The 27431-nt window shown below is 29.1% G+C and overlaps 6 protein-coding genes across 10 annotated transcripts; 1 reads left to right on the top strand and 5 right to left on the bottom strand.

The window, feature by feature from the left end:
• Nucleotides 1-533: 533 nt before the first annotated feature.
• Nucleotides 534-6808, bottom strand: Cand1 (Cullin-associated and neddylation-dissociated 1). Of its 3 annotated transcripts, none has more exons than XM_076318434.1 (17): nucleotides 6553-6808; nucleotides 5773-5942; nucleotides 5398-5611; nucleotides 5003-5295; nucleotides 4773-4935; nucleotides 4429-4702; nucleotides 3637-4146; nucleotides 3277-3560; nucleotides 3054-3185; nucleotides 2799-2967; nucleotides 2433-2721; nucleotides 2153-2351; nucleotides 1809-2066; nucleotides 1535-1723; nucleotides 1196-1439; nucleotides 984-1130; nucleotides 534-877 (listed from the first exon to the last, which is right to left on the bottom strand). In XM_076318434.1, exons 1-17 carry the CDS (start codon nucleotides 6592-6594, stop codon nucleotides 744-746), a joined length of 3711 nt encoding a protein of 1236 aa, XP_076174549.1. In that variant the 5' UTR covers nucleotides 6595-6808; the 3' UTR covers nucleotides 534-743. The 3 variants fall into 3 exon arrangements, with proteins under 3 accessions (XP_076174549.1, XP_076174550.1, XP_076174551.1); XM_076318435.1 differs by having other exon boundaries at nucleotides 5003-5292; XM_076318436.1 differs by lacking the exon at nucleotides 6553-6808 and having other exon boundaries at nucleotides 5398-5629; nucleotides 5773-5911.
• Nucleotides 6809-7104: 296 nt separating this feature from the next.
• LOC143149830 (PCNA-associated factor) lies at nucleotides 7105-8263 on the bottom strand. The gene is made up of 4 exons (XM_076317550.1): nucleotides 7977-8263; nucleotides 7726-7797; nucleotides 7510-7631; nucleotides 7105-7442 (listed from the first exon to the last, which is right to left on the bottom strand). Exons 1-4 carry the CDS (start codon nucleotides 8005-8007, stop codon nucleotides 7392-7394), a joined length of 276 nt encoding a protein of 91 aa, XP_076173665.1. The 5' UTR covers nucleotides 8008-8263; the 3' UTR covers nucleotides 7105-7391.
• A 562-nt stretch (nucleotides 8264-8825) lies between these two features.
• LOC143149828 (succinate--CoA ligase [ADP-forming] subunit beta, mitochondrial-like) lies at nucleotides 8826-12453 on the bottom strand. Its single transcript, XM_076317547.1, has 7 exons — nucleotides 12307-12453; nucleotides 10979-11238; nucleotides 10735-10897; nucleotides 10399-10663; nucleotides 10011-10315; nucleotides 9767-9886; nucleotides 8826-9659 (listed from the first exon to the last, which is right to left on the bottom strand). Exons 1-7 carry the CDS (start codon nucleotides 12370-12372, stop codon nucleotides 9489-9491), a joined length of 1350 nt encoding a protein of 449 aa, XP_076173662.1. The 5' UTR covers nucleotides 12373-12453; the 3' UTR covers nucleotides 8826-9488.
• An 839-nt stretch (nucleotides 12454-13292) lies between these two features.
• On the bottom strand, nucleotides 13293-16722 carry LOC143149827 (succinate--CoA ligase [ADP-forming] subunit beta, mitochondrial-like). 2 transcript variants are annotated; one of them, XM_076317544.1, is made up of 7 exons: nucleotides 15326-16722; nucleotides 14966-15222; nucleotides 14681-14891; nucleotides 14346-14613; nucleotides 13955-14259; nucleotides 13728-13847; nucleotides 13293-13644 (listed from the first exon to the last, which is right to left on the bottom strand). In XM_076317544.1, exons 1-7 carry the CDS (start codon nucleotides 15380-15382, stop codon nucleotides 13450-13452), a joined length of 1413 nt encoding a protein of 470 aa, XP_076173659.1. In that variant the 5' UTR covers nucleotides 15383-16722; the 3' UTR covers nucleotides 13293-13449. The 2 variants fall into 2 exon arrangements, with proteins under 2 accessions (XP_076173659.1, XP_076173660.1); XM_076317545.1 differs by having other exon boundaries at nucleotides 14681-14843.
• Nucleotides 16723-17044: 322 nt separating this feature from the next.
• On the bottom strand, nucleotides 17045-21648 carry LOC143149829 (uncharacterized). Of its 2 annotated transcripts, none has more exons than XM_076317548.1 (5): nucleotides 21488-21648; nucleotides 18256-18830; nucleotides 18012-18181; nucleotides 17585-17771; nucleotides 17045-17312 (listed from the first exon to the last, which is right to left on the bottom strand). In XM_076317548.1, the coding sequence occupies exons 1-5, from the start codon at nucleotides 21522-21524 to the stop codon at nucleotides 17121-17123; spliced, it is 1161 nt and encodes a 386-aa protein (XP_076173663.1). In that variant the 5' UTR covers nucleotides 21525-21648; the 3' UTR covers nucleotides 17045-17120. The 2 variants fall into 2 exon arrangements, with proteins under 2 accessions (XP_076173663.1, XP_076173664.1); XM_076317549.1 differs by lacking the exon at nucleotides 21488-21648 and adding an exon at nucleotides 19541-21471.
• Nucleotides 21649-22296: 648 nt separating this feature from the next.
• On the top strand, nucleotides 22297-27325 carry LOC143150649 (uncharacterized). Its single transcript, XM_076319099.1, has 17 exons — nucleotides 22297-22591; nucleotides 22675-22726; nucleotides 22818-23023; nucleotides 23147-23306; nucleotides 23434-23489; nucleotides 23604-23837; nucleotides 23911-24195; nucleotides 24275-24573; nucleotides 24641-24845; nucleotides 24936-25139; nucleotides 25203-25641; nucleotides 25713-26005; nucleotides 26084-26326; nucleotides 26384-26551; nucleotides 26662-26781; nucleotides 26870-27036; nucleotides 27102-27325. The coding sequence occupies exons 1-17, from the start codon at nucleotides 22529-22531 to the stop codon at nucleotides 27217-27219; spliced, it is 3312 nt and encodes a 1103-aa protein (XP_076175214.1). The 5' UTR covers nucleotides 22297-22528; the 3' UTR covers nucleotides 27220-27325.
• The last annotated feature ends 106 nt before the right edge of the window (nucleotides 27326-27431 follow it).

Genomic DNA, 27431 nt, shown 5'->3' with positions numbered 1-27431 from the left:
CCCCGTCTGTGTATTCCTAAAGCTCTATCTATTTTTAGTACGTATTAACTAACACTAAATACTATCCCAATGATACATTGATGTTATATTTGAGTATTACGTGAAAGTATGGTTCACACATAAAATACTCGTATACTTTAAATGCTTTCGGTACACTACATATTTGACCACAATGCCACTTGCAAAAGGCCTTTAACATTTAAAGGGAAAGTAGTAGTCAACCTTGCTAATAAATTTGTTAAGGAATCAAATAAGTAGGTCAGCAAATGAGATACGAATGCATGCATACAGATTGAACATTAATCATAAATATGTAGGTCAATTGGCGTAATTGAAAAGGAAGCATTCGTAAACGTGATCACAGTCACGTTATTAGGAAACTTTGTTTGACATTCGTTAATAATACATTTGAAATAAGGAAGCCAAGTTTCTCTGCATTATCTGTCGATCTGGCCTAAATATATTTTATTGCTTAAGTAAAGGTTCAGATATAAAATTTTGGTGATGTTTTATTCTTAAACGAAAGCCCGATGCGTTATCGTAAAATGCTTACAATTGGCAAATTTATTTTTGTAATTTATACATGGCGTATTACATGAAATCACATTCATTTCAAACTACGTTTCAGATCAAAGACAATAATGAAAAAATAACGTATAGAAATAAACTATGAATAATATGACCGCGATCATGCTTAGCTAACAGCGATCTATGTGAAATACAAAAAGTAAAATCGTGGATTTTTAACTCTGATCCATTGCAATGGTTTCATTCATACTGCTGCCAGTGCAGTCCTTCTGAATTAGTTCGAAGAGTGGTTGCAATTCAGGTGTTGCTTTAATCTGTGTTACAAACTCGCATAACGATGGATTTTTATCTGGAAAAAAATATATAGTTCGATTAAATATCAAAATTATTTCAATTACTGAAAAATAATTTTCAAAAATGTTTATTATAAGATTTTTACTATGAATGATATTTACCTGCATCTGGTATAGTTAACAGTGCTGCTACAGCTCTTAATGCCGAACGTTTAAGTTCATCTTGTTTTTCATATTCCTGCTTTACTGAATTTGCCTTTACTTTCATTGTACAAGTACTTTTTAATGGATCAACTAATCGTTCCAACCCTATGTATAAGCAACCATTATATTAATTAAGATGAACAACGATTTCATTTGCACGTAACACTTACTTTGCAGAACTGCTGTAGGACATAATTGGGCCAGTCTAGCAGTCATAAGGTAGGTTAACATCTTAATATCATAATGATCTCTGAGGCCATTTTCAACATGATTCAAAAAGTTAAAAACATCCAATCGATCCAGGCAAGAATCGAGCAGTGTATACATGCATTCAAATGCTGCCTTTCTGAGATCTAGACCATCATCTACCGTGTGTTTGAAAGGACCCATTTCGACTTCTCTTATCAATTCTCTCTACATTTAATCAATTCAAAACATAACACATAATTCCCCAGAAAACCTAATATTTTAGTAAGCAACTAAATATTATTTTATTATTAAACAAATACCTTTATCTTAGTTTCGGTATAAAGGTGTGGTAACACAGAATCTAGTAAATCTCTTACAAGCATTGGTTTATTGTGAGCTGCCGAATTAAATGCAACTAAAGCTACCCTCCTCACATTCAGGTCAGGATCCTCTAATGCGACTAAGAAATTGCCCATACATTGTTTTAACATAATATCGATTTGTTGTGGCTGTACAAAAAATTACATATTACTCGTGTATAAATATAACAATTCAATATATAATTTGTATACAATGTTATACTTCTGTATATACCTGATCGGATATAGTGAATTTAACAGCGGTAACTGTGGTAGTCCTCATGAACGCAGAGGGTGATTTTAAAGATTCCTGTAATCTTGGTAATAAAGTAGCAGGATCGATCAAAGTAAGCTTTCCTAAACATTCTGCAACGACATTACGCGTTCCTTCCTCTGTGCATTCACAATGTCTGTATAAAAGCATCCAAATCGAAGGCACGAAGTTTTGCAAGTGGGATACACCAGACGGACTAGCAGACTGACACGTGATAATCTGTACAATGTATCACATTTTCAAAATATTAAACGGTTTTAATAGAAACAAAACAAAATAGATGATTCCTTAATATTTTGAATTACCTCTTTTAACGAATGCAGGAGAAGATATTGACGTTTTGGTTGTGCCTCAATTTCTTTCAGTATAAACGGCAAATATTCAGGAAGATTACCGACTGCTATGTTCCCCAATGTGTAACTAGCTGCCGATTTTACTTCCTCCGAATGGGACGAAAATGAATTTAAAATTATATGCTTTAGAGAAGCAATTCCGCTCAGATCCCTGAATCCAAAAAGATTTATCACAAATGACAAATTGTAGTCAAATGCGTTAAAAAACCACATAGTATTATGCATTACTTACACGTGTCTGCCTATTTCACCAATAACCAATAATGCAAAAATATGTTGCGCATCGCTCTGAGGGTTCTGAACGTCTTTTAAAAATTGTTCTACTACTGCCTGAGCTTCTTGATGCCATGTGATAGTTAACGCGGCAGCACATTTGGCAAGCGAATGATAAGCTTGTTTATGAAGTACAGATTGACTAACAGGTGCTATCAACATCGAGAGTAATTCTCTGTAACCAAGACCTGGTATATCTGCCTGAACTAACGCTTGGAAAAATTCCAGCATAGAATTCAAGGCTACACCTGAAACATAAAAAGAAATTACTAATTAATTAAGTACTATTTTATTACAATAGAAATATCGAGTAATTTAATAATACCTTGGAGGAGTGGAGATTTTACCAGAACTAATATTTCTGGAAGAATATTATCAGACACTCTTGTGAGAGCAACTGGATGTAGTTTTGCGATAGTCGTAAGAAGATTAAGAGTTAATTGCGCAATATGTAAATCAGTTTCATTTAATAATGCTGGTAATTCCGTAGTGACCTAGGAAAATATTATTTGGTTTTAATTTCATTTATTAAAATGAGCATTTAAATACATTTTGCCAATTTGATTAAAATCTCTATTACCGTATCTAATAAATCAACATGAAGAGCAGAACTATAATTTTGGACCAGAGTATCTAAAAGTGGAAGGGAACATAATTTCAAAGCTCTCTGATTTTTTCTCAGGAAAGATCCAAGAATTGGAATTGCTTCTTCCTGTAAAAAGTGCAGTAATAATAATTAATATATAAATGAAGTACTTTTATATATACCGATTTTTGTGTAATAAAAAATATAATACATATACCATAATTGGCTTTAGATCCACCCTCCAAGGAGATGAAGCTATGCACGTTAAAGCTTTAACTGTCGTAAGTCGTGTGATTTCATTACGGAGTCTATCCAGAAAAATAGGAAGGCATACATGCAATTCATCGGACAAAGTATCTCCAAAATGGGCGAGAATTTGACCCATACAAGCAATCGCTCTTTCCTTTACTTCTTGGTCGATGTCTGCTGTTCTTAATCTCATTAACGTACAATGATATATCTCACCAGATAATGATGTAAAGTCCAAATAGCCTGGTTTATCTAAAATAAAATTTAACAATTATTTTATTTCTATTCATTTTTAAAGCGTCAAATTGAACAATATTTTACAACTTACCATATGGTCTAATTACTTGGACAATCTGTTGCAATACCAACAATGCTTCTGCTGTAATTTTATAAAATGGATCTCCAACAGCAGCTATAATCGGTGGTATCACTAAAACCGCCATATGAGCGTGAAATACTTTGGGTTGGTGAGTTATTAATAATGTGTGTACGAAAGCTAATGTATCGATTTTCATATTTGACGAAGAATTTTTGTCTCCCAAAGAATACTGTATACCAAACAGTAGTTCGTGTATGTGATTGTTTAAAGCACCAGGCAATACAAGTACTAATTCTTTCAATAATGAAAAGCAATCTTGTCTTGTTTTAATACTCTTTTCTTTCATTTGACGATGAACTGCTTTTACTATTAATGGAACTTGTTGTTGCAGTAACGATATTGGACCATCATCGTCTTCCATTGCATCAGGATTAAGAGGTACACCAGATGCTGGTCTTGTTTGTCTTAGAAGTGCAATATACGCATGAAAAATATCCGATTTTACGTTTTCCTCTCTTTCTGTAAAAATACAATTTTATTTTTTATTGTTTTCTTGCTCTCACTGCTAAATAAAAAATTTTATAATATTAACCCTCTGACTACTGCAGTTCAAAGTCCAGTGTCGAAGTCATTTTTGACTCACACCGATATTTCACTAATTATATTCACAGTCACTCGAGCTCGCAGTGTGCACTATCATTTTTGAGACAAAGAGTCCGGTCAGCAGAACCAATGACTCCGGTACAGTATAACAAGGGTTAACTTCCTATCATTGTATGTTTTACATTATATAAAGAATACCTTTAAATCTTGAAATCAGGGCTGGAGAAACAACTTTATAAAGATCAGGGAGAAGTTCTCGCCTACTAGATACAACAGCTTCAAGACACTTTGCAGCTGCTCTACGAACTTTCCAACTCATGTCATCGTCATCTGAATACTCGTCTTCTCCATCTTCCTCTCCATCTTCCTCTACTTCCATTACAACACCTTCACCACCAGGCGAATCATTCATATCATCATCATAATTGTAATTTGGGTCATATGTGATGTAAATCAAACAAATTTCTATAATCTAGAAATAATTAATTAAAAATAGTAATTAAAAGTAATAAGAAGTATAATAAGTAAAAAGCATTGCTCACTTTATTTATGTGTGGAGTAATTTCTTTGGGACATCTGTACACAAAAGATTCAAATGCTTGCAAGCAATATTCCCTCAGCTCATCATCATCTTCGTTGCTATACTGTACAATCAGTGGCATAACCCTCTCTATTTGTTCTCCAAATCTGTGTCCTGCTTGACGACTGTAATTCGGTGGCAAAAATTAAAATGTAAACAAACATATAAAAGTTTCTCATAAAAGGTACTTACCAAATAGAAGCAATGCATTGTATGTAAGTGCGTATCACATTTTTTGTAGTTTGTGTAGTAAGACGTTCAAGTAAATGATCTAGAAGTTTATTGTACAAGAAATTGTTACTCGAAGTCAAAAGGTGGCTCAATGCCACTATAGTACGCTTGCGAACTGCTTGACGTGGAGAAGAAAGTTGTGGTAATAGAGCAGACAAAATAACAGAATGAAACGCGACTAGTAAAGCACCAAATCGAGATAATAAGTCAGCTACAATATCAAGGGCCTCAAGCTGCACAGATACATCTTCCTGCTATGTAAAAACTAATTAGTTCTTTCATTCTGAGTATATAATATACTATTTCATTGACGATTCTAAAATACAAATTACTACTTATTTAATAATGACAATTACTTTTTCAATAACACTGCTAAGTCGACCAGTTATTCGTTTACAAACATTTGCAACAAGTGCACTAGATCCCAAAGGAAGTTCAGAGATTACAGTCTTCAAACCAATACTGGAAGTATCTCTTAACTCTTCCTTGTTTGATATCATGTTACTGCACAGTGCATCTACGATAGTTTCCACTTGGTACTCCTTTACCTTATTGACTAAGGGGCCCAAACTGAAATCGGACACGTTTCTGTAATCGTGTCCAAATACAGAGAAAATCTTGCAGATGCAAGAAAGAACTTAACTAATATTTTTAAGTAATATACAATATTATTACAGAATTTGAAAAACAAAATACTTTATGTTTCAGGTTTAATTTACATATGACTGTACCATTTTACGGCAAGATTTTGTACTTCTCCATTTTTGTCCTCTAATAGTTTTAAAAGCATTTTCACAACTTTACGTTCTGAATCATCATCCAATTTGATGCTGTCTTTTTGTAATTCGCTCATTAGATCATTGGTTGCCATAAATCTAAAATCTTTGTCGCTGGAGGTCATCTAAGATAATAAAATTTACTAAAATGCATCTATATGGAGTTAAACCAAAACATAATACTATAAAATATATTTATACTACAATCCTTACTATCTAATTATGTATAATCATCAAATGTGTAAGTAAATACAAAATAGATTACAAAAATAAAATTGAAAAATTAATGAAAATATATAATGTAAAGATCTATAATTATTATGACCATATCAAATTCTGAATTCTTTATTGGATAAATTGAAACAACATTTACATCAAATCATCTCTGTGACAACTAAGAACATCTTTGTTTCTTGCTGATATAGTGTATTTATTGATGCATAAATTTGCATGTGTGTAAGCAGTAATAGAATATTCAACTATATATTTGAAAATAGTTTAATTAAATTAACCGAATGCATCATTATTACTTATAATAAAAATTAATACAATCGATCTTACAAAACTTGTAAAATACTATTTAAAGGATTAAAGCGAGGTTATGTAGAACTGTAACATTATCACCGGTTCAAATGCTGACACTCTTACTAGGTATCATCTTAAAATAATCAGCAGAAATAATTTGTAACATTGAACAATAATAAAAATATTTATTTGGAAATATGCAATGAATACCTTCTCCAGCAAGTGTGCGATTTGATAAGAGACACTAGCCATGATTGAAAACTTTTTCACAGCCGGTTACAGTTGTTGTTCCGATATTCTACGTTATAATTAGACGAAAAGAAAAGAAAATTACGAAGTTTTCTGGAAACAAACGACGCTAAATTCGATTCCGTTTATTCAGTTAAAGATCTTGCTAGAAACTGTATTTTAATGAAATTTCGCTGTCGGCAGCATTTCAATACTGCGAATCTTTACCGCAACTTCGACTGCCAAAATTTTGATGGTAATTGTGCGTTCCTAAATTCACTAGAACAATAACTACAGAAAAGAAACATCGAAACGCTACCGGGCGATTGGTTGATTTACTTCTTCCGACTTTAAATTTACGTATATTGTTTTCAAATTTATTAATAATTAGTGTGTTAAATACAATTTAGCTGTTTACATTATGCATCGCGTATAATCTAAAAAGGTAAAATTCATTTTGTCGAAACATAAATATAGTTTTATTCTTTTTATTTATATGAATTTTATTTAAATATATTACACCTTACAATTTTGTAAATCTTAAATTATAAAACTTATGAAATTGAGCATATTTTAAATGTTATATAAAAAAGAGTATGATAACTTTACTTTACATATTTAGTATTGTTTAATTATGTTTTTATCTTACTTTTCTTTATACTTCTTAATAATATTAAAATGTTGAAATCTTTGTCATTTAGCGATAGAACATAAATTATTTATATCTACACTACTTGTATAAAGATAAATAATAATTACTGTGCTGAGAGGTAATAGTGAGATAATATTACAGTAGTGAAAGACATTATTGCTGTAGATTTTCAGTCTGATTCATTTCCTGTTTCTTCATTAACACTCTGATTCTCATCTTCCTGTTATTAATAATTATATTGTTAAATAAGTATTTTTGTTTAAATTATATATATTTGTAGAATGTACCTGCACTCCTGAGACACCCGCAGCATCTTGAACAGAATTTTGATTCAGAAAACATGTGATAGGTTTCTGCCATTCAGGCGTTTCTCTTGGATGAACTGGATTACCACCTGAGTAATTTTTTCCTGAAATTACACCCTTATTCATATTTGTGTTTAATAACATATAAATAAAAATTAATTTTGTTTTTCAAGATATAAGGGAAATATAAACATTTACCTTTGCTAACTCCTTTTCCTTTTTTCGTAGGAGTACTTTTTACAGATTTACTTGGTGCTTTTCCGCCAACAGCTACGAATAATCAAATTAAAAAATATAATTAAAAACTGAATTGAAATTTGAAATGAAAAACATACACAAAATTGAATGAAGAATAAAATCGATGATTGAATCGAACTAGGGGTAAATGAAACACAGAAAAATCATTTTTAAAATCCAATAAACACATAATTTTTATAAATTTTCATTACCTTTTAAACGATCTGCCTTTGTTCTTACCATGTCGTTAAGTCTAGAGTTTGAAAGAAGCAACAGAAAAAAAACTGACCTTACGAAACTTCGTTTACTTCACGTTATTCAAATCAACAACGTATTTCTATTGCCAATTGTATTACTTCGACAAACAGTTGGGCCAACTTAAAGGCAATCATAAGTTATAATTTGTAATATAAAAAAATAGATGATTTAAAATATTTAGCAATTACTTCATTCTTGTTAATTAATACTTCGAAAAAGTTTAAAGTTTTTGAATGATTCATATTTTAACAGACAAAATTGTATATTTATACACATTGTGAAAATCTTAAATATATCATTATTATTACACCACTTGTCGGTTAATCAAAACATTTCAAATGAAATTAAAATTTGCATATACATAAATGACAAATGCAATCAATGTAACAATAACATAGTTTTATTGGAAAAGAGAGTTAGCATTGATTATAACAATTTTAGTTAAGCAAAAATACTTTCAAAGGATTTCACTCTCAGAGGAACATTTAAAATTTTATTCCAAATACCTTAATAGTGTCTTTAAAATAATATTACATTCAATATTTACCGATGATCTTATTTGCAACAAATTATCCGCGATACGTGAATGATATTATGAATTTTTAGTTGTGTATCTTAAAAAGCATGAGTAATATTTATAACACAAATGCGAAGATTTAAAACATAATTATTTCATCATTACTGAATCCACGTTGTGTAATACTGATACGGCATAATCTTATTATTTCGTAATAACATTATGATTTGGGGAAAAGAAAAACGTGGATATTATTATTTGATTAATTAAAATGATAGAAACAAACTAAAATTACGTAAAATAATTTATATATCATTTAACTACATACGTCTATGTTACATTTACAGGCCTGTTTTTCGGTGACACATACCTTAAATATAACAGTTTCTTTTGTAGATGATTATACAAAAGATTTCATCTTGGACAGTAATTATGTACTTTGTTAGCATGTATATAAGTTGCGAAAGAATATTGTATACACTTTCGTGTAAAAAATATAGCTATACTGATAAATATGTATCATATAACTTAATTTTAATACTGAATCACAGAGACCCGTAAAATGGGTAAGCAATAAATTATATCTTTAAAGAAGTTTGCACACTTCTTGAGAGAATTTGTGCTTACATTGGAAAGAAAGCAACACTAAATTTGAGTGAATTGTCGGATATTTTTTCAAAAATTTAAAATTTATAAAAGTGGGAACAAAATGTTTCTTTTTGGAAAATATAAATTTGTCCAAAACATTTGATCAATTTTTGCTATTATTCTACTTAACACGATAATGTTTGAAACACTGAGATGTAACTCTAAAGAGACAAGCATAGAAATAACATTTGAAGTTATTATTGTAGTTATTACTTTCAAATGTTGTTTCAACTGTTTAACAATGCGCGAATACATTCTCATAATTTTCCCGATAATGTGTAAATTACAATTTTTGTTGAATCTATGAAATTGAAGGTATTTCAAAGTTGACACTAAGATTTTCAGATTGTGCTAACTTCATAATTGTTGATAATTTAACTGCAACTCGGGCAGCTTCATCAAGATCATCAATCGGTACAATTTTTAAACCTGCGTTCGCAATAAGAGCTTTTGCTTCATCTACATTTGTACCCTGAAATAATAAAATAATTAAATGTAATATTCTTATGTCCTATAATACTCTTTTATATTAACTATTATGTACAGAAAATCATTTATAAGTATTTGCAATCACTGTACCTGCAATCGGACAACGACAGGAATTTTTAAGCTAAGTTCTTTAGTTGCAGCTATAATTCCTTCTGCAATAACATCGCATCTCATGATCCCACCAAATATGTTAACCAAAAGAGCGTGAACCTGAATTAGATAAACAAAAAGTAAATATTAATATTGGCAACATTTTATTCAACTCTATAAAAAATATCGACATTTATTTAAACAAATGGAATGTTTCTGAACGTATTATATGTTGATTACTTACTCGTGGATCAGATGTAATTATTTTAAATGCTTCCTTTACAGCAGAAGTGGATGCACCACCACCAACATCTAAGAAATTGGCTGGTTCTCCTCCGTGTAATTTTATAATGTCCATAGTAGCCATAGCTAAACCAGCACCATTGACCATGCAACCAATATTACCATCAAGTGCAATATAATTCAAATCAAATTTGGCAGCTTCAACCTCTTTAGTATCTTCTTGTGTCCAATCTCTCAAAGCGAATAATGCTTTTTGCCTGAATTCAGCATTATCATCGAATCTGCACTTGCAGTCCAATGCAAAATCTTAATATCAAAAAATAAAATTCTTATTTTAGTGATATTTTTTATAAGGCTTAGTGAATTACATTTTTTAAAATCAAACTTACAGTTTCCATTAATATCCTCTGCAAGAGGGTTCACTTCTAATAAAAGAGCATCTTTTTTTAGGAACATTTGATACAGATTTATAATGATATTGGAAATGTAATCTTTCACATTTTGTAGACCAAGTTTAACAGCAATACGTTCTGCTTGCTCTTTCGTAATTCCCTTGTTAATATCAACAGGTTCGTACATAATAGCAGTAGGATTAGTTGCAGCAACTTCTTCAATATTTACACCGCCTTGACTTGAAGCTATTATAACTGGACCCTAAAATTAAACATTTTAAAATTACAACTTGCAATTTTATTCACTTAAATTGCATTCATTCAATAACATACACCAAAGGCTCTTTCCATCATGACTGCAAGGTAGTATTCTTTGCGAGGGAACATGCGCTGTGTTACCATTACTGCATTACATATCCTTCCTGCTTCGCCAGTTTGTTTAGTAATTAATAATTTACCTAGCATTTGACTTGCTAATTTTTTGGCTTCTTCTGGCCTACATATATGACACATAATATTAAATAATACACGTTTCAGTACTATAACATTTTTACCTATTATAATAACTAATACTTGCGTTTCACACATTTTTACACCACTAATGTTGGTACCCTTAAAATGTCCTTTTCCTCTACCACCAGCTAAAACTTGTGCCTTTAAAACAATATCTTTGGTTTTTAAATCAGCAGCAAGTTTTGCAGCTTCATCTGGAGTTTTGGCAACTCCAAATTTAGGAGTCGGTACTCCAGCTTCATTTAATAGAGTGTAACTAATGTGTTCATGCACATTTAAATTTCTGACTGGCTGCTTTACTAAATTGGTCTTGCATCCCAATATCTATAACAAAAATTAGATATTAATTTAATATATTAAGGTAAAAAAATAATTAACAACATATAACATTAAAATACACAATATACACATGCACGTGCACACATACACTTTAATTTTACACATGATAATAATACAAAGTTGTTTATAAAGTTATAATTACATATTATAAAATTCAATAATTGATATTTGTATATAACATATTAAATATAATTATATAATATAAAAGTTTATTTTTATTACAAATATTTACACATAATATTTATAAAAAAAAAAAATAAATAAATATTATAACATCCAAAATAGGATGTAAGTATAAGGAGAAATGGATAAAATGATCCAACACATTATTATTGACAGTTTACAGACTTTAAGGCCTTGGCCTGTAAGGCTTAAAAATAATCTGAACTCAAAGACCAATCAATGGTAATGACCCACATACTTCTCATTCAAACCTTGTCACCCATGACTTGATGTGTCTTTGATAACTATATAGCTTAGTTGATGAAAACAAACAAACAAAAATAACATGTGAAACAAAATTATAATGAAAAATGAAGAAAGTTTTTAAAAAACAATATTTATCAAAAATATTAATGAAGATACTTAAGAGATAACAAAAAAAAAAACAGGAAAAACAGCTGATAACGAATTTCTCGAATATTTGAACTTTGAATTTTCAAAAAGTATGACAGTTCTCAATCGTTTGACAAGTGGTCTCATTTTGACGTAATTCAATAACTGTTAATTAAATACGAGCAGACATTCCAAAGTCACTGATCAAAGAATGAAAAAATAAGCGCGGAAATGTCTACTTTTGTATTGCATAACTATCATACTCGTATTTCGTGAAAAAACATAGTTTCGTTCGAGGCCACGATCCTTGGCTTCGAATTAACTGACCCTGGCGCCCAATTTAGCAGACTAGAGATCTAATATGGTGGTTACCATTATTGTGAACTATCAGTGTAAGAACTGTCAAATTTTAGGGTATACAAAAAAAGGGAATATTGTCATGCAAATATTATGAATTGATCAAATATTATCATATAAAAAATTACTTGTTTCACGTACCTTAGACCCGTTAAATCGGGTAAGATTTTCAACGAGTGAGATGGTCCGCGACAACATGGTAGCCATCTTAGTAAAGCTGTGGCAGTGGACTGCCAAGTGTTAGCTGCACCTTCATGTCCCCACCTTTCTTGACGTTTCCTGTAAAAGCATGACGCAAACTCGCGCACGATAAGCTGTGGTGGCAGCACCACTTTTCTGCAGAGCTGAGGCATTATTTGAAACAGAGATATTTATTTCAATTGTAACAAATGAACGCTTAAAAATGTAAATAATAATACCTTATTTGAATAGCTAAAAAATGAAATAAAGATACTTTATTACTTATTAATAAGATACTAAATATTCTTAAAATATTTTAAATATTTTAAGTTTCTTACAAATTCAAAACATAATAGGAGAAATGGAAGAAAAAATAATAATTGAATACTTATATGATTCTATTCTCTTATTATGAGATAGTTTTATATTTTCTTGTACAACTTTCAGACCTACCGACTCAAAACCAAAATAAAATATTTTTATTTCATTTTTTCTAGTAATTAAGTAAAACTCATTTGTTTCTTAAGTTTTCGTGTTACATTTGAAATATTACTTTCACTGTTTTCATTATAGCATTTGGATCAGAAGTATACACCTTTTATCAATATTTACAGTATTCCAAACATTTGTTAAATTTGCATATGTTTATACATTGCATATGAACTAGTGTTTTTATTCTTTGCTTTTCTATTCTATTTCAATAAAATTGCTATAACATATTTTAAGTGGATTAAAGTCGAAAGAAATTTAACGAAATTAAAAAATTAATTTCATTCTTTTAATTTTAAGGCGATTTATTAAACTAACTCTAAAAGCGGAATAAATTATTACACTAGAAATTAAAAAAAAAATATTTATTTTTACAAATATGTTCATATCTACATAAATTTCTAGATTTTAAAAAATGTAAGAATGATAACAAACATCTTTTTTGTATATTTTATAGCTTCAAAGATTTGACATTGATTATAAAACTGTCATTGTATGTATAAAAGAAGAGAACTGACAATATTAAAATGAGCATAAGGGGACTATATGTTTAAAAATTACGGGTATTATACAGCATTCACTAAATGCTTACAATAGACAGATAAAAGATTTGACTTACTTCAAATTTTTACATTTTTTATCAGATTCTTGTTTAGCTGTGAATGAAATATCTAAATCTAAAGAATTTGCAAAGTTCACCATTAACGCCAACTTTACAGCCGCTTCAGCTCCTAAGGAAAAATCGTCCACGGAAATAACTTTTAACTGAGCATCACGTATTAATACTTTTGCTTCATCCACATTAGTCCCCTAGGCAGAAAGTAGAAAAAAGAAAATATAACAAAACTTGTCATCATTTTTACAGTACCTTGTTAAAACCATTATTAAATTACCTGTAGCCTTACGACTATTGGAATAGTCATCTTCAAATCCTTAGACGCAGCAATAATACCCTGTGCAATTATATCACATCTCATAATACCACCAAATATATTAACAAAAATAGCTTCTACCTAAAATTCAGCAATATAAATTTTATACATATGTAAAATTTATGAACATACTTCTTTCTTAAAAGAGCTATCAAACTTAATATTTATTATCTATATGTTTTAAACACCTTCGGATCAGAAGCTATTATTTGGAAAGCTTCCTTGACGGTTTCTGCAGTAGCAGTACCACCCACATCTAAAAAGTTCGCTGGCATACCGCCATAGAGTTTAATGATATCCATAGTGGCCATTGCTAATCCAGCTCCATTTACCATGCAGCCTATATTTCCATCTAGACCTATGTAGTTTAATTGAAATTTAGCTGCACGGACTTCGTTAGGATTTAGTTGTGTCAGATCCTGCAGAGCAAATAACTTTTTTTGCCTGAATTCCGAACTATCATCAAATAAACATTTACAATCTAAAGCATGATCTGAAAATACATAACATGAATCTTATTAAACTCATGTTTTTTCGTTGGAGAAAAATTAATTTAACAAGCTTCCTCTTTGAACGTACACTCTCCACAAATGTCCAATGCAAACGGATTTATTTCAAGTAACAACGCATCTGTGTGAATGAATAATTCATAAAGATTACAACCAATTATCGAGATGATATCCTTGTCCTTTCCTTCTATACCTAACTTATCTGCAATGAGATCTGCTTGTTCAACTGTTAGACCTTTTAAAACATTAACTGGTATATACGTTATAGCTTCAGGATTCGAGGCGGCAATGTCCTCGATATTCACACCGCCTTGTTTTGACACAATTACAACAGGACCCTACGGAATAAGGTCATAAATATCAAAGTAAACGCAATAAATATTTGATCAGTTTACTGAAACTCACATTATAACTGGTCTCCAACATAACTGCAAGGTAGTATTCTTTACGAGGAAACATCCGCGTTGTCACCATTACTGAATTACAAATTCTACCAGCCAATCCAGTCTGTTTTGTTATTAATAATTTGCCTATCATACTGCTGGCGATAATCTTTGCTTGTTCTGGACTACAAATTATGTTGAAGGATTTGTTAAGATACAAATTTCGTAATACACTTGAAATAAAAAATTATTTCGTAATGTAAGAAAAGTAGTTAAATTAATTTAAATATTAATTAATGAAACTCACGTTTCACACATAACAACACCGCTGACATCGGTACCTTTAAAGTGTCCTATTCCACGACCTCCAGCAAGAACTTGTGCTTTTAAAACAATATCTTTTGTATTGAGATCTTTGGCTATTTTAGCAGCCTCATCTGGTGTTTTAGCTACTCCAAAAGGTGGAGTTGGAATTTGAGCTTCTTTCAATAAACTGTATGCAATATGTTCATGAACTTGCAAATGCCGAGTTTGTTGAGCAAACACAGACGTACGAGTTAATAACTAAAACATATTTTTTCTAGTAATTAATATTTAAAACAATATGGTCTTAACTTATTAATAAAACAAATAATCTTTTAAGTAATTAAAATATGTAAGTATCTACCTGTCCTTTTATTGTTTGGGCACAAAATGATATCAATGATGATATTTTGTTGGACATGTCGACAATTAATTTCAAGAAATTTTATGTAAGCAATTATGTACTTAATTTGTGCATATAGAAAATTGCATAACTTTTACGAAATTGTATGAAACAACACTTTGTCGTTTATAAATCCTACAAAAAATTCTGCTTGTACATCCATTATACAGAACTTTCAACTTGCAAATTTAGAAAGTCGATTAAGTAGGCAATGAACGCTGAATATGTGCCCCTTTGTTTTAAAACAGTGATAAGTACACATATTTATGAATAGTTAATATCACTTTGTACAGATAATACGAAGCTGCACATTGATATATACATTCAAAAAATACTTCAGTGTACAGATTGCTATATATTTCAATCAACTACCTACCAGCGATATTTAATACTACAATAGAAAGTGTGAGTGTATATAATGTACTATATACATTTGATAGAAGTTGCCAGTTTAGTAAAGCGCCTCACATTTGAATCTTTTTAAACATTTCCAAATTCTTAATGTATGCTATTCAATACGCAAAATCTGTAAATCGTAACGAATTTATTGAAAAATAATAAATTTTTGTGAACAGGGAAGTAACTCTATTGATTAAATTTAACTTTTGTATTACTGTAATAAACGAGCAATCTTTCTATTTTCTTTATATGCGTAGAAGATACATGTATTAAATTATGTTAATATAATAAAATATAAAAAGTCAATTTACATTGTACATCTATGTATAATCCGATTATAATGATTTCCTTACAAGCGCTTATAGTTACCAAATAATTATAATAAAAATGAAATTGCTACATTATATATTTATAGTTCATTGGTATATCACGTTTAGATATAACTCAATATGCTCCGAATGTGAGTCATTCTCGTACCATTCAAATACCGCTTGGTTTTCTTACCAAGTCAGACTTACACTTATCTTAGGAGCTATGTCCTTCACAGAAGTTCTAAAATTCTGATAATTCGTAGCCAGTTACAGCGTTTCGATTCTTTGTTATCATTATACTTCACGCTTGAGATGTACATTTGACTTTATGTACCAAAAAAATGTTATTGAGGCCACATTTTTCCATAAAATTTTAAATTCTATTACAGATTATAGTTGTCAATGTAACTCTGAAATACTCAAATTGCAAATTTGCCAAAAATTAAATACTGTTGCTAATATATCTTAATAAAAAGATACATTATTCAACTAATATATTTTAACAAAAATATACTGTTACTAATATATTTTAACAAAAAGATATATGAATATTTATTTTCAAATGCGTAAAACAGTAATTAATTTCAAGTAGTGTCTTACTAGAAAAAAATTATGACATTTGGTCTCTTATTAATAATTTTTTTAAATGTTGCATTTCTCACAAACAGAAGTAGTACGATTTTGCAAACAAACATAAAAGGACATATTAAAGAAAGAATAAAGAATAAGTAATTTATCATATGAAATTTAAAAAATAAAATGTTATGAAGTAATGTCAGAAACACATTTAATACTTTGAAATATATTCAAAAAATAAATGATCTACGCTGTATAACATAAAAATAAATTTCATACTGCTTAAAATATGAAATGAGTAAAATTTTCAGCAGGTTTGAGGAAACGAGTTTTCTTCTTCTTGACACAACTTAAATATTAATATAATTTGTAAAACAAAATTACTTTTTGTATCTATGTTTTAAACATAAAACTTCATTTCTGGCCTCAACAGTCTTATATTCTAAATACAAAACAAATCTTTTTTAAATTCAAAAACTAAATCTATCATTCAGCGTTCTTCCTGTAACACCAAGATTTCCAGATAAGCTGTACATGACTTCGCTGAAAGTACGATCGTCAACATCGGCTCCTGGATCTGATGAAGGAGTATTACGTGTGCGAGAACGAGAACGTGATCTTGATCTCGAACGTTGTCGACCAAATAAAGGCGATCGACCAACCTAAAACCCATCAAATTTTTTATATCATTTATTAAGTACATTTCATTATACTATATAAATAGTTTACAAAGTGTCAATATATTCTACTAATTATATTAATAAAAAGAAATGTCGAACTTTTTCTGTTATCCATATAAATCCAAATACATAAATTTAAAAATATCTATAAAGAAAAGAGAAGTGAACTCAAGAATTTCTTTCAAGGATTTGAATTTAAAAATACATTTTTTATATAAATACAGAATTTAATTAATAATCTTACGATCTCATACCATATTTAAACTTTGTACACTTTGTCTGAATGGTGAACGTCCTCTTGGTAGCTGGCGTAAACTGTTTACAGCATTTCCATTTCGACTTGGTGTAAGAGCAATAGGGCGTTGATGCGTGCTAGGAGTATATTGATTTCCCAATGTACACATGAAGTTCACATTTGAATTAGTATTTAATCGTGGAGAACTACAACATTGTTTGTATTATTACAATTAAGTTGAATTGTTCTACATGCATTTATACAAATTAATCATATAAGCATAAAATATAAAAATAAGACATTCAAGAACAATTTGGCTAAAAGTAGAAAAAGAAAAACTTCAGCTGAAACATCTTTTAAAATGACTATATTACTAATATCACACTATTTATAAATTGCTTTGTAAATTATTCATAATGGTAAATCATAGAGAGTTTCAATCATACTTCATTCTCATTAATTTCTGTTCATATTGTACACGTCTTTGTGCACGGGCAATTTGATCTGAACGTAATCCACCAGTTGTGAAGCGACGTTGAGATGTTAAAATTTGTTGTCTTCTATCCATAGCACTTCTTTGTTGAAGTGACAACAAAGATTTTCCAGCCGGTGGTACCTACAAGAAAACAATTACTCCCATTTCCATTTGATTAGCTTTTCAATTTCCTTGCTTATACAATTAAAACTTACTCTGAATTGGTTTTGTAAAGATAATCTCTGATTCTGTCTTTGCAATAACAATTGTTTTGCTCTTTTAACACGATTTCGATAAGCAATTTGAGCAGGACTCTGGTATCCTAATCGATTATGAACTGAAGTTGGGTCACGCAAATTTGGTAGACTATTTGTTCTCTTCAATGGAGTTTTATTATTTGTGAAAAATCCTCTTTGAGTAAAAGTCAGGTTTGTACGACTTCTACTACGAGTCAAACCAAATCTATTGCCTCGACCACGGCGAATATTAAATGCTCCTCGTGTGTTAGATTTTTGATTCAACGCCAAGTTGCTTCGTGATCTAGCAAGACCATTATTTTTCTTATACCGTTTCCTTACAAAACCACCACGCACATTGTTATTATTATTTTGGCCAGCTTGCCATGTTTGCTCTTTTTTAACAGTTCCAACATTATGTTTAACTCTTGCACCTCTACCCCTGAGTCCACTCCGTCCTCTTGCACTACCTCGAGTGCGTTTAGCGCCAGCTTTTCCACTGGCAGTCCCAGCCTTTTTCTTTTTCTCCTTTTTCTCCATCTTTATGATTTCATCTTAAAAGGAAGAAAATTCACAATGTTTAGTGAGCGTGCGGTCTTAGTACATAAAGTTAATTTGTGTTAAGCTTTAATCTGGAATGTGTGAAAAATTTCCTCCTGTATGGATGATGTTGAAGGATAACTCAAGATGGCAAACTCGGTTTATTGGTTTTTTCAGTATCTATTTTCATTAACCATTCCCCAATTTTCTTCCAATAGATATATATGTATATATATATATATATATTTAAAATAATTTCACTGGGTACGGTTTTTAGTTATACATATTTATTGACACATTTAAATTTAATATATTCAAACTTTAATTTGGAACTCTCAACTACTATGCATTCTTTAATATATTTTTCCAACCACTTCAGAATGATTTAAAATATATTACTAAGCTTTTAATAATGACATTAAAAGTGAATAATAATTATAACAATAATACTAAAAATCAGGTAATTATTCTAAAATAAAATTTTAAAAATTGCAAAGTTATTTATAGAAGTATTATAATCCCGTAAATAATAAATTATTAATATTTTAAAATACTATTATTTTACATAAGATGAATACGTATATGCATGTGTGTAAAAGTTTATTTAAATCAAGAACGTTTTAATGTATTTTTCCACAATGTACCACTGTAGAATATATGAGGAATGTTGTATTTTTAGTTTATATTGCAGTTGTATTTAGGTAAAAAATGTTTTTTCTATTACAACATGATTATCCTTTGTTATGCAGAACACATTTATGATCTATGTAGATCAAGTAGGAATAATAAATCTTCATTCACATTATATATTCTCTTGTTCTTCTTTATTCAAGTTTACGAAATTTTATATTTCACTCTTAGATACATTTCCTCTTAGATATTTTTATTTCAGTTTGTGCCTAGTTTCTCTTTATTCTTCCAATAGACTCAATGTATAGTTATCTTAAATGCTTCATACACACATTGTTTCCTTGCATATCAGAAGTTCTTCATACACTTTTAGAAATGGTTATGTGATATCCTTTGTTGCGACGCCCAAACACCTTTCCAGTTATATATTCAGTTGACTTTTTCTTTCTTTGATGTTCTGTTTAATTTTTGACTCAGCCTGATTTTCAACCTTCCCTTTCTACTTTGATATTTTATTTCTTCAAAAATATCTTATCTCTTTTTAATTGCAAAGTAACTGAAGCAATTATATCAATGTTTGTATGATACAATATCAGCTTAATGATTTATCATAAAAACATCATAACTAAGCAGCTATGCAATTGCAGTACAAAGCCACAATAATTGTTATATCTTGAAATATAATAATATAGTCTTTTCCTAATCCTGAATTTCGATCCATAAAACTCTTCATGCATACAAAAGCTGCAGTAATTATATATCTTTTCCATAGTTGCATTGCCATTTGGCAAAAATTCATAAAGATTTCTTCTCTGTTTAAATATATGGCTTATAAATCTTGATCCAGGTTATGAAAAATCAATACTGATTCATGTTTAATTTGTTACTAAGAAATATTCATTTATAGGCAAGTCTTAATTATGATTTTATCTACGCTTACTGTTTAAGTGCATAGATCCAGTCAAATATCTTTCAATTATTTTTCTAACAGGAAATATTCTTTTTAATCCTGAGAAATACTTAAGTTTCATGAAAAATCTTATCATCTTTAATACATATTTTTAAGTGGTAAATTGAATGTATTCAACCATGAAAATTAATTATCCTGGGTGATATGTGCTTGCCATGTAAGTATTAATACTTTCATTCATAAAGGAATTAAACAGTTTAATTCAACGGCAAATGTGATCTTTTGTAAATACTTCATGCCATAGAGAATATTATGCGTTGAAGGTAAAATAAAATTCATTTTAACAATTCAGCATGTGTTTTTTGTCTCACGTATGGTGTACCACTTCAAATCCATTATATGAAGGAAGAGAAACTCGAGGAACATGATAGCAGAGATAAAAATATAACTAAAGTTACGCAAACGTATATCCCACGCAACGAGAAAGTTGACTTCTTTTTGTGAAGCGTGAGTCACAACTTTTCTTGCGGCGTCCAAAAGCGTCCCGGTTCATGTTCGTCAATTTTCCATTCGATAAAACGCCACTATTGTCGAAAGAAATCGTTCAATCAATCCTACGTGAACCGCAGTATTTTTCCAGAAAACTCCTAATCCATCGTGACGGCTATACTTTTCTTCTTTTTCACTATCTTTCGCTGAATAGTGGAAACATATCTACTTGTGTGAACACGGTCGAACAGAATGGTTCTTTATTTTAAGGATCCGTACTTTTTTTAAGAAATGCGTACATTGTTATACAAGTTGCTGAGTGCATTGTAAATTTGTAAGAATGTTTTTCTTCCAACGATCGAAAAGGTCCCACATCTCCCCCGTAAACATCGATTAAATGCGACAGTTTTTGTTTAAGAGTAAATTAGGGAGACGAACGATCCTGTTAAAATTGGCTCATTGCTGAGACGTACTTTTTTCGAGATCTATCATCGGGCGTAAACGAATGAAAATAAATGTGGATATCTACGCTGTATGATTTTCGTCGCCATATTGAATTTGTGCAAAAGAAGAAACAGTAGCCGTACGCTCACCCAGGATTATCAGCGAAACCACTAGATTTTCGAGACTCTGGCCACTTACCAAGCGACATGTTCACTTTCGCGTCAATCTCTGACATTTTTTTCTTTGTTTTTTTGTATCTCTTTCAATGTAAAATACACGAGGACCGCGAATTAATAACCCAAATTATCTCTCTAACGTCACCACAGACCGCACACTATGACATCATACGATGTACCGACCGTGAGTGAATACAAACGGAACGTTTGCAGGAAGCATCGTCATATGTAACCGGAAATAAGTGTTCATTCAGCACAGAAGTTCGATATACATACCGCGAAAATTTTGAATCATACAAGAAACTTTTACTATCTTTCATAATTGTTGCTGAATGAACTATATCTTTCAAATAACAAATACTTTATTGAAATGTTTAATCCAAATTCTATTTATATTCACTTTGTTGCCTGCTATTCAAAATATGTTTGAACATATTTAAAACACTTCTATTTCAAACTTTATTATATATTATTTAAATATTTAAATCGTAAAATTAAGATATACAATAGCTCGTATTTGTTAAAATATTTGTATTAATGGTAATTCTTTAACATATTATTTAGAGATAGTACACATGTTTCCATTCATCGTATATAACTTCTGTTGATGATTAATTTACAATTACATTTACATGTTTATGAAGTAAATAACAATTTTTTATAATTAATTTTGTATGATAATATATATAATACGTGTTAAATACTATTAATTATAACAAAACAATTCAATGTATAAAAAGTTAAGATAAACCATAGATTTGTTATATTTTTTATTCTATTCTTAAACACTTATTTTATCATGGTTTCGGGTTAGGTCGGCAAAAATCGGGTGTGATTATTTGGATTCCGTAAGTATTCCTTACATAGAATTGTCGTAATCCCAGGTTATATGAACATACGTACACGTATCTATTATGTATATACATATCCGAACTCTCGAGTCCTGAATAGTCCTATGTAAAGAGATACTGGCGGATACTGCCCGATTTTTATCTATCCGACCCGAAGTTCGGGTACGCGGCATATATTTCTGCCCGTACTTTTCTATATTTTTAATAAAAACATGGAAGCTATAATACGTAAAGCAAAACGTGAAGATTGCATATCTATTAGAAACTTAATACAGGTTAACATAATGTAAAATATTTACAATCTTCATAATGAAGATTATAAATATATGGCTACCACTTTTTTGTTATATTGTTTTAGGAATTAGCCAATTTTCAAAATATGTCAAAGGGACCAAAAATTGACCATATAAGTAAGGAATTAATAATAAACATTTACTTGAATGTTATCCATTAAGTTACACGTAATATTTAATGTACGTACACTGTAAACAACAATTTTAGCATTAGAAAAAGATGGATTTGATACAGAATATCCTTTATACATATGCTATGTAGCAGAAATAAACACACGTATTATTGGGTATGCAATTTCATATTACACATATTCAACATGGTGTGGGAAAGCTATGTACTTGGAAGATATTTATGTAACTTTTGAATATCGAAAGAAACATATTGGCAGTAAACTGTTAAAAGCTATTGCTAAGGTTTGTATTTAAATATACAAAAAATTAATTGATAATATATCAATATTTAATTTATATTTATTTATATAATTCTACATTAAAGTTGTAATATTTATTAAATGTATTTATTATTATTTTGTAAAGGAAGCAGTGGATACCAACTGTTGTAGATTAGATTTTTCAGTTCTTGAATCAAATCCTGCACAAAATTTTTATAAAAATAAAGGAGCCATTAATTTAACAATAGAAGAAGGATGGTATCACTACCGTTTCTTAGATACAGCTTTGAAAACCTTAGCTACAGGTATATAATTAATAGAAAAATTATTTTTGTAATATGTTAGAAGACTTTTTATATACCGTGTATGTCAAATGATTATTCAACTATTATAAAACAACTGAAATAAAATGATACATTAAATGTGTGAAAGTCAATAATTACTTAAGAGTTTTATTAAAAAGGAATTATTCTTGGAAAGAATTAATAATAATTTAAACACAAAAATGAGCAATAAGAAGGTAATATAATTCGTTATTGTAATACAAAAGCAATATTACAATAATAACAATTAAATCTAAATTATCTTTATTATAATTGCAGCTTACATATCTTTTTTCCTCTACAAAATCATTTATTGAACCAAATGCACTTAATATAATTCCTACTACAAAAAATCCACATGAGGATTATGTTGAAGACATTTATGAAGTTGATTCTGATATATTATCACATAGCAATATGAGTTGGGAATTTTTGGATGAAATACATGTGCCATTTGAAATTTTATCTGATGACACTGCTTCAACTACTTCATCAATTTCTTCTATCTCAAGTGTAATTACTATTTGATATCAATTTTGTTTTACTTTACAACATAATTAATGTTATAATTCTTTTATTTCTAAAGTCTGGTTCTTCAATTGTACTCAATCAAATGCCAGTTCCAATAAATATAGATACAATCCACTATACAAATGAAAGCAGTTGGAATAATTATACTTTAGACACCAATTTGTGGAATGATGATGCAGCACATATTGTAAAACTAAGGCATCTTAATGAAGTATTATTTGAAGATTTAGAATTTTGGGGTTTCTTAACAGACAGGTTAATAGGAATTGGATCATCATTTTTGGCTAAATCTCCTGAAAATGGTCTATATGTTTTGAATAAATGTGTCATGAGAAATATGGTACCTCATCATCATTTTAGTAATGAAAAATCTTTTCTGATAAAAAAATAACGAAATTAATAAAATAATTTTTTTACAGTCACTTTCAAATATTACAATGTTACATTATCATCGTTATTTACGATACATCGATCTTGCATACAATTATATTTCAAATTTGTCTCCTTTGGGAGGAGTTCCCTATTTAATGCATTTGAACGTAGCACATAATAGAATCAATACTATTTTAAATTTTACACCTCCTTGGTATTTGACTTATGTAAATTTATCTTATAACTATATATCAGAAATGTGTGATATTAGTAACTTTTGGAGTATTGTACACTTAGATTTATCACATAATGCAATTGAAGTCATCTCTGGTTTGCAAAATTTGAAGTTAGTGGATTTTTTTGCATAGTTTTAAAAAATGATATTATTTTCATGTTACATATTATATTTTTAGGTATTTAAAGTATTTAGATTTATCATATAATTTAATTGAATGTATTGAGAATTTAGATAAATTAAATATTCAAGAACTAAATTTAGAAGGTAATTGTATAACATCATTTAAATCTGCTATACCTGGTTATGGTATAAGTACATTACCCCATTTACGAGTCTTATACTTAGGATATAACAGGATATCTAACTTGGAATTTTTTAAAGTAATAATTTTCACACAATTGTAACTAAATTGTAATTTTGAATTATTAATACCATTAGAGTATAAAAATAAATATTGTTTAAAAATTTAGGGTGGAGACAGTTTACGTATAATAGATTTGAAATTCAATAAGATTACTGATTTGTTAGAATTATCAAATTTTAAAGGTTTCATAGATGAAATAGACCTTAGAGGTAATACTTGTACAAAATGGCCTAATTATAAAGGGGTACTTTTATTTTCCATACCAAGTATACAAATTATTGATGGTAATATTGTCTCTACTTCAGAAAAAGTATGTATTCAGAAATTAAAAATTAATAATTTTTGATTATAATAAGAAAATTAATTTAAGTAGGTTGCTGCTGTAACTCTGTTTGCACCACCAGTGAATTTAACAGCTGCCCGTACTGTTACAAAATTAACTTTGTTAGAACAATTAAATATACCCAAAATTAATTTACATGTGAAACCATATGATGAAGCAAGTCCACCTTTAATAATACTTACAGGTCCATTTGCGGTGAAAAAAATATCTTTAGCTCTTCAAATTATTCAAACATTTCCAAACAAAGTAATATTACAATTAAGTTTGATTATATATGGAATCATTATATTCAAAATTAATAATTTATTTCAGGTAAAATATTGCCAGTGGTATACTACGAAAGAACTAGAAAATGATAAAGCTGAACCTCAATTCCTTATTTTTGCAAATAGAGAAGAATTTAATGATATGTCTCGTCATGGAGAATTTTTAGCAATTCAAGAACAATTAGGGAATAGTTATGGGTTTCGTTCGTATTTTATATACACTGATTTATATAGAACTGTTTCCCAATTGTAAATATACTATATATTTATGCAGACTATAATCAAATTATTTCATTAATATTGGAAAATAAAATTGGTATAACACAAATGGATTTACATGCAACCATGCAAATGAGTAAGCGATATTCTAATATCAAACCAATTCTTGTATTAACAAAAAGTGAACAAATTCATCGTAATTGGATACAAGACAAATTTGATGTTTATACATGTGATAAGAGTAGCGTGGAAAATTTATTGACTGTGAAAAAAAGTAAAAGTACAGATGAAAGTATTTCGGAATCAACAAACACTAAATTAAATTTTATTACAGGAATTTTAAATGATGTATGAATAATATATTCCTTTATTTTTACAATAATAATAATATTACAGTTATTATTATATTATCATTTTTTTTTATAGATTATATATGGTTTTCAATTACATTTAAACAATAAATCTATGAAACAAATAAATAAAAGTGCAACAATAACTGAAATATCAGAACATAATTCAACAAAATATAAAGAGATAGTAACAAAAAGAAAAATAGAAGTAGAGAAAGGAAGAAATATTAAGTTTCAAGAAGTAGGAAGTGATAGTTCACACACAGAACCTCTTGATTTACGTTTCGAAGTTAAATTAAATAACCAAACAGAATTAAGAGTATGATTATTTGTTAACTATTATTTCAATATGTAACAATTAATAATCATTGAATAGGTAATTTTAGATGAATGTTCGAATATTATAGTCGAAGATGAACAATTAAAACGTAAAAGGCATCAGGAGAAACTGCTAGAACGTCGAAGTACGTTAATATGTACAACAGATTCTTCTAACGCAGAAGAACTTAGTGAATCAATTTCTAGTGAGGAGGCAATAGATCAAGTTCGTATTTAAAGATATCTTTTCGTTCCTTATTACTATTGAAATACTATTTCTAATTTATAAATAAGATTGTATATAAAAATTAATATTACTTTATGATACAATTCAAGCAATTTATGGAAACAAAAAGACCAGAATACTTGAAAGAATTGTACACTGAACTGATAATAAAAACGAGGAAAATGTACTTGGATCATCATTTGAACAAGCCTGGATTCTTTTTTTTAGTGGTAATAATTATCATTCTTGTTAAAATTAACTAAAAGACAGACTAAATTTATAATTTTTATATAATGATTTATACCTACAATTTTACAGTTGCTGACAGATGATTATTTTAAAGCATTAAATACATTGATCAATTTTATTTATAATGTATATACAAACCATTCTACTGAAATGCCTAAATTATTTTCTGAAATCAAACATTTGTCTCAAGTTGCTGTTCCTGCAATGATTAACACTGTTGTTGATGAAATAAGACAGTGAGTTTTCCATCATTTATTGGTAATTGTTACATAGAATGACTTTTTTATAAATGAATTTTTAGATCATTATCAACATCAATATTACAAAAGAAAACTTTGTTAAGAACCTATGGTGTTACTTCATGGAAGAATTTAATGCCTAGTCAAATAGTACAAAATTCAATAAAATTTACTGATTAATTGCAAAGATAAATATACAATAAAATGGTAAATTATGAAAATTAAGTATGGTCTTTAAATATTTATATTATTGTTAATCATTTTGTAAGTACATTTTGTTGATATAATAAATAATAAAAATATAAACGAATCTAACATAAAATTAACTTAATTCATTATGCATTTGCTCCTTGTATTTTTATTAATAACAGTTTCATTGATACATAGCAATT

This window comes from Ptiloglossa arizonensis, chromosome 8 (assembly GCF_051014685.1).
Source record: "Ptiloglossa arizonensis isolate GNS036 chromosome 8, iyPtiAriz1_principal, whole genome shotgun sequence".
In the NCBI taxonomy this organism is placed as follows: Eukaryota; Metazoa; Arthropoda; class Insecta; order Hymenoptera; family Colletidae; genus Ptiloglossa; species Ptiloglossa arizonensis.
This window is presented reverse-complemented; position numbering and strand designations above follow the sequence as displayed.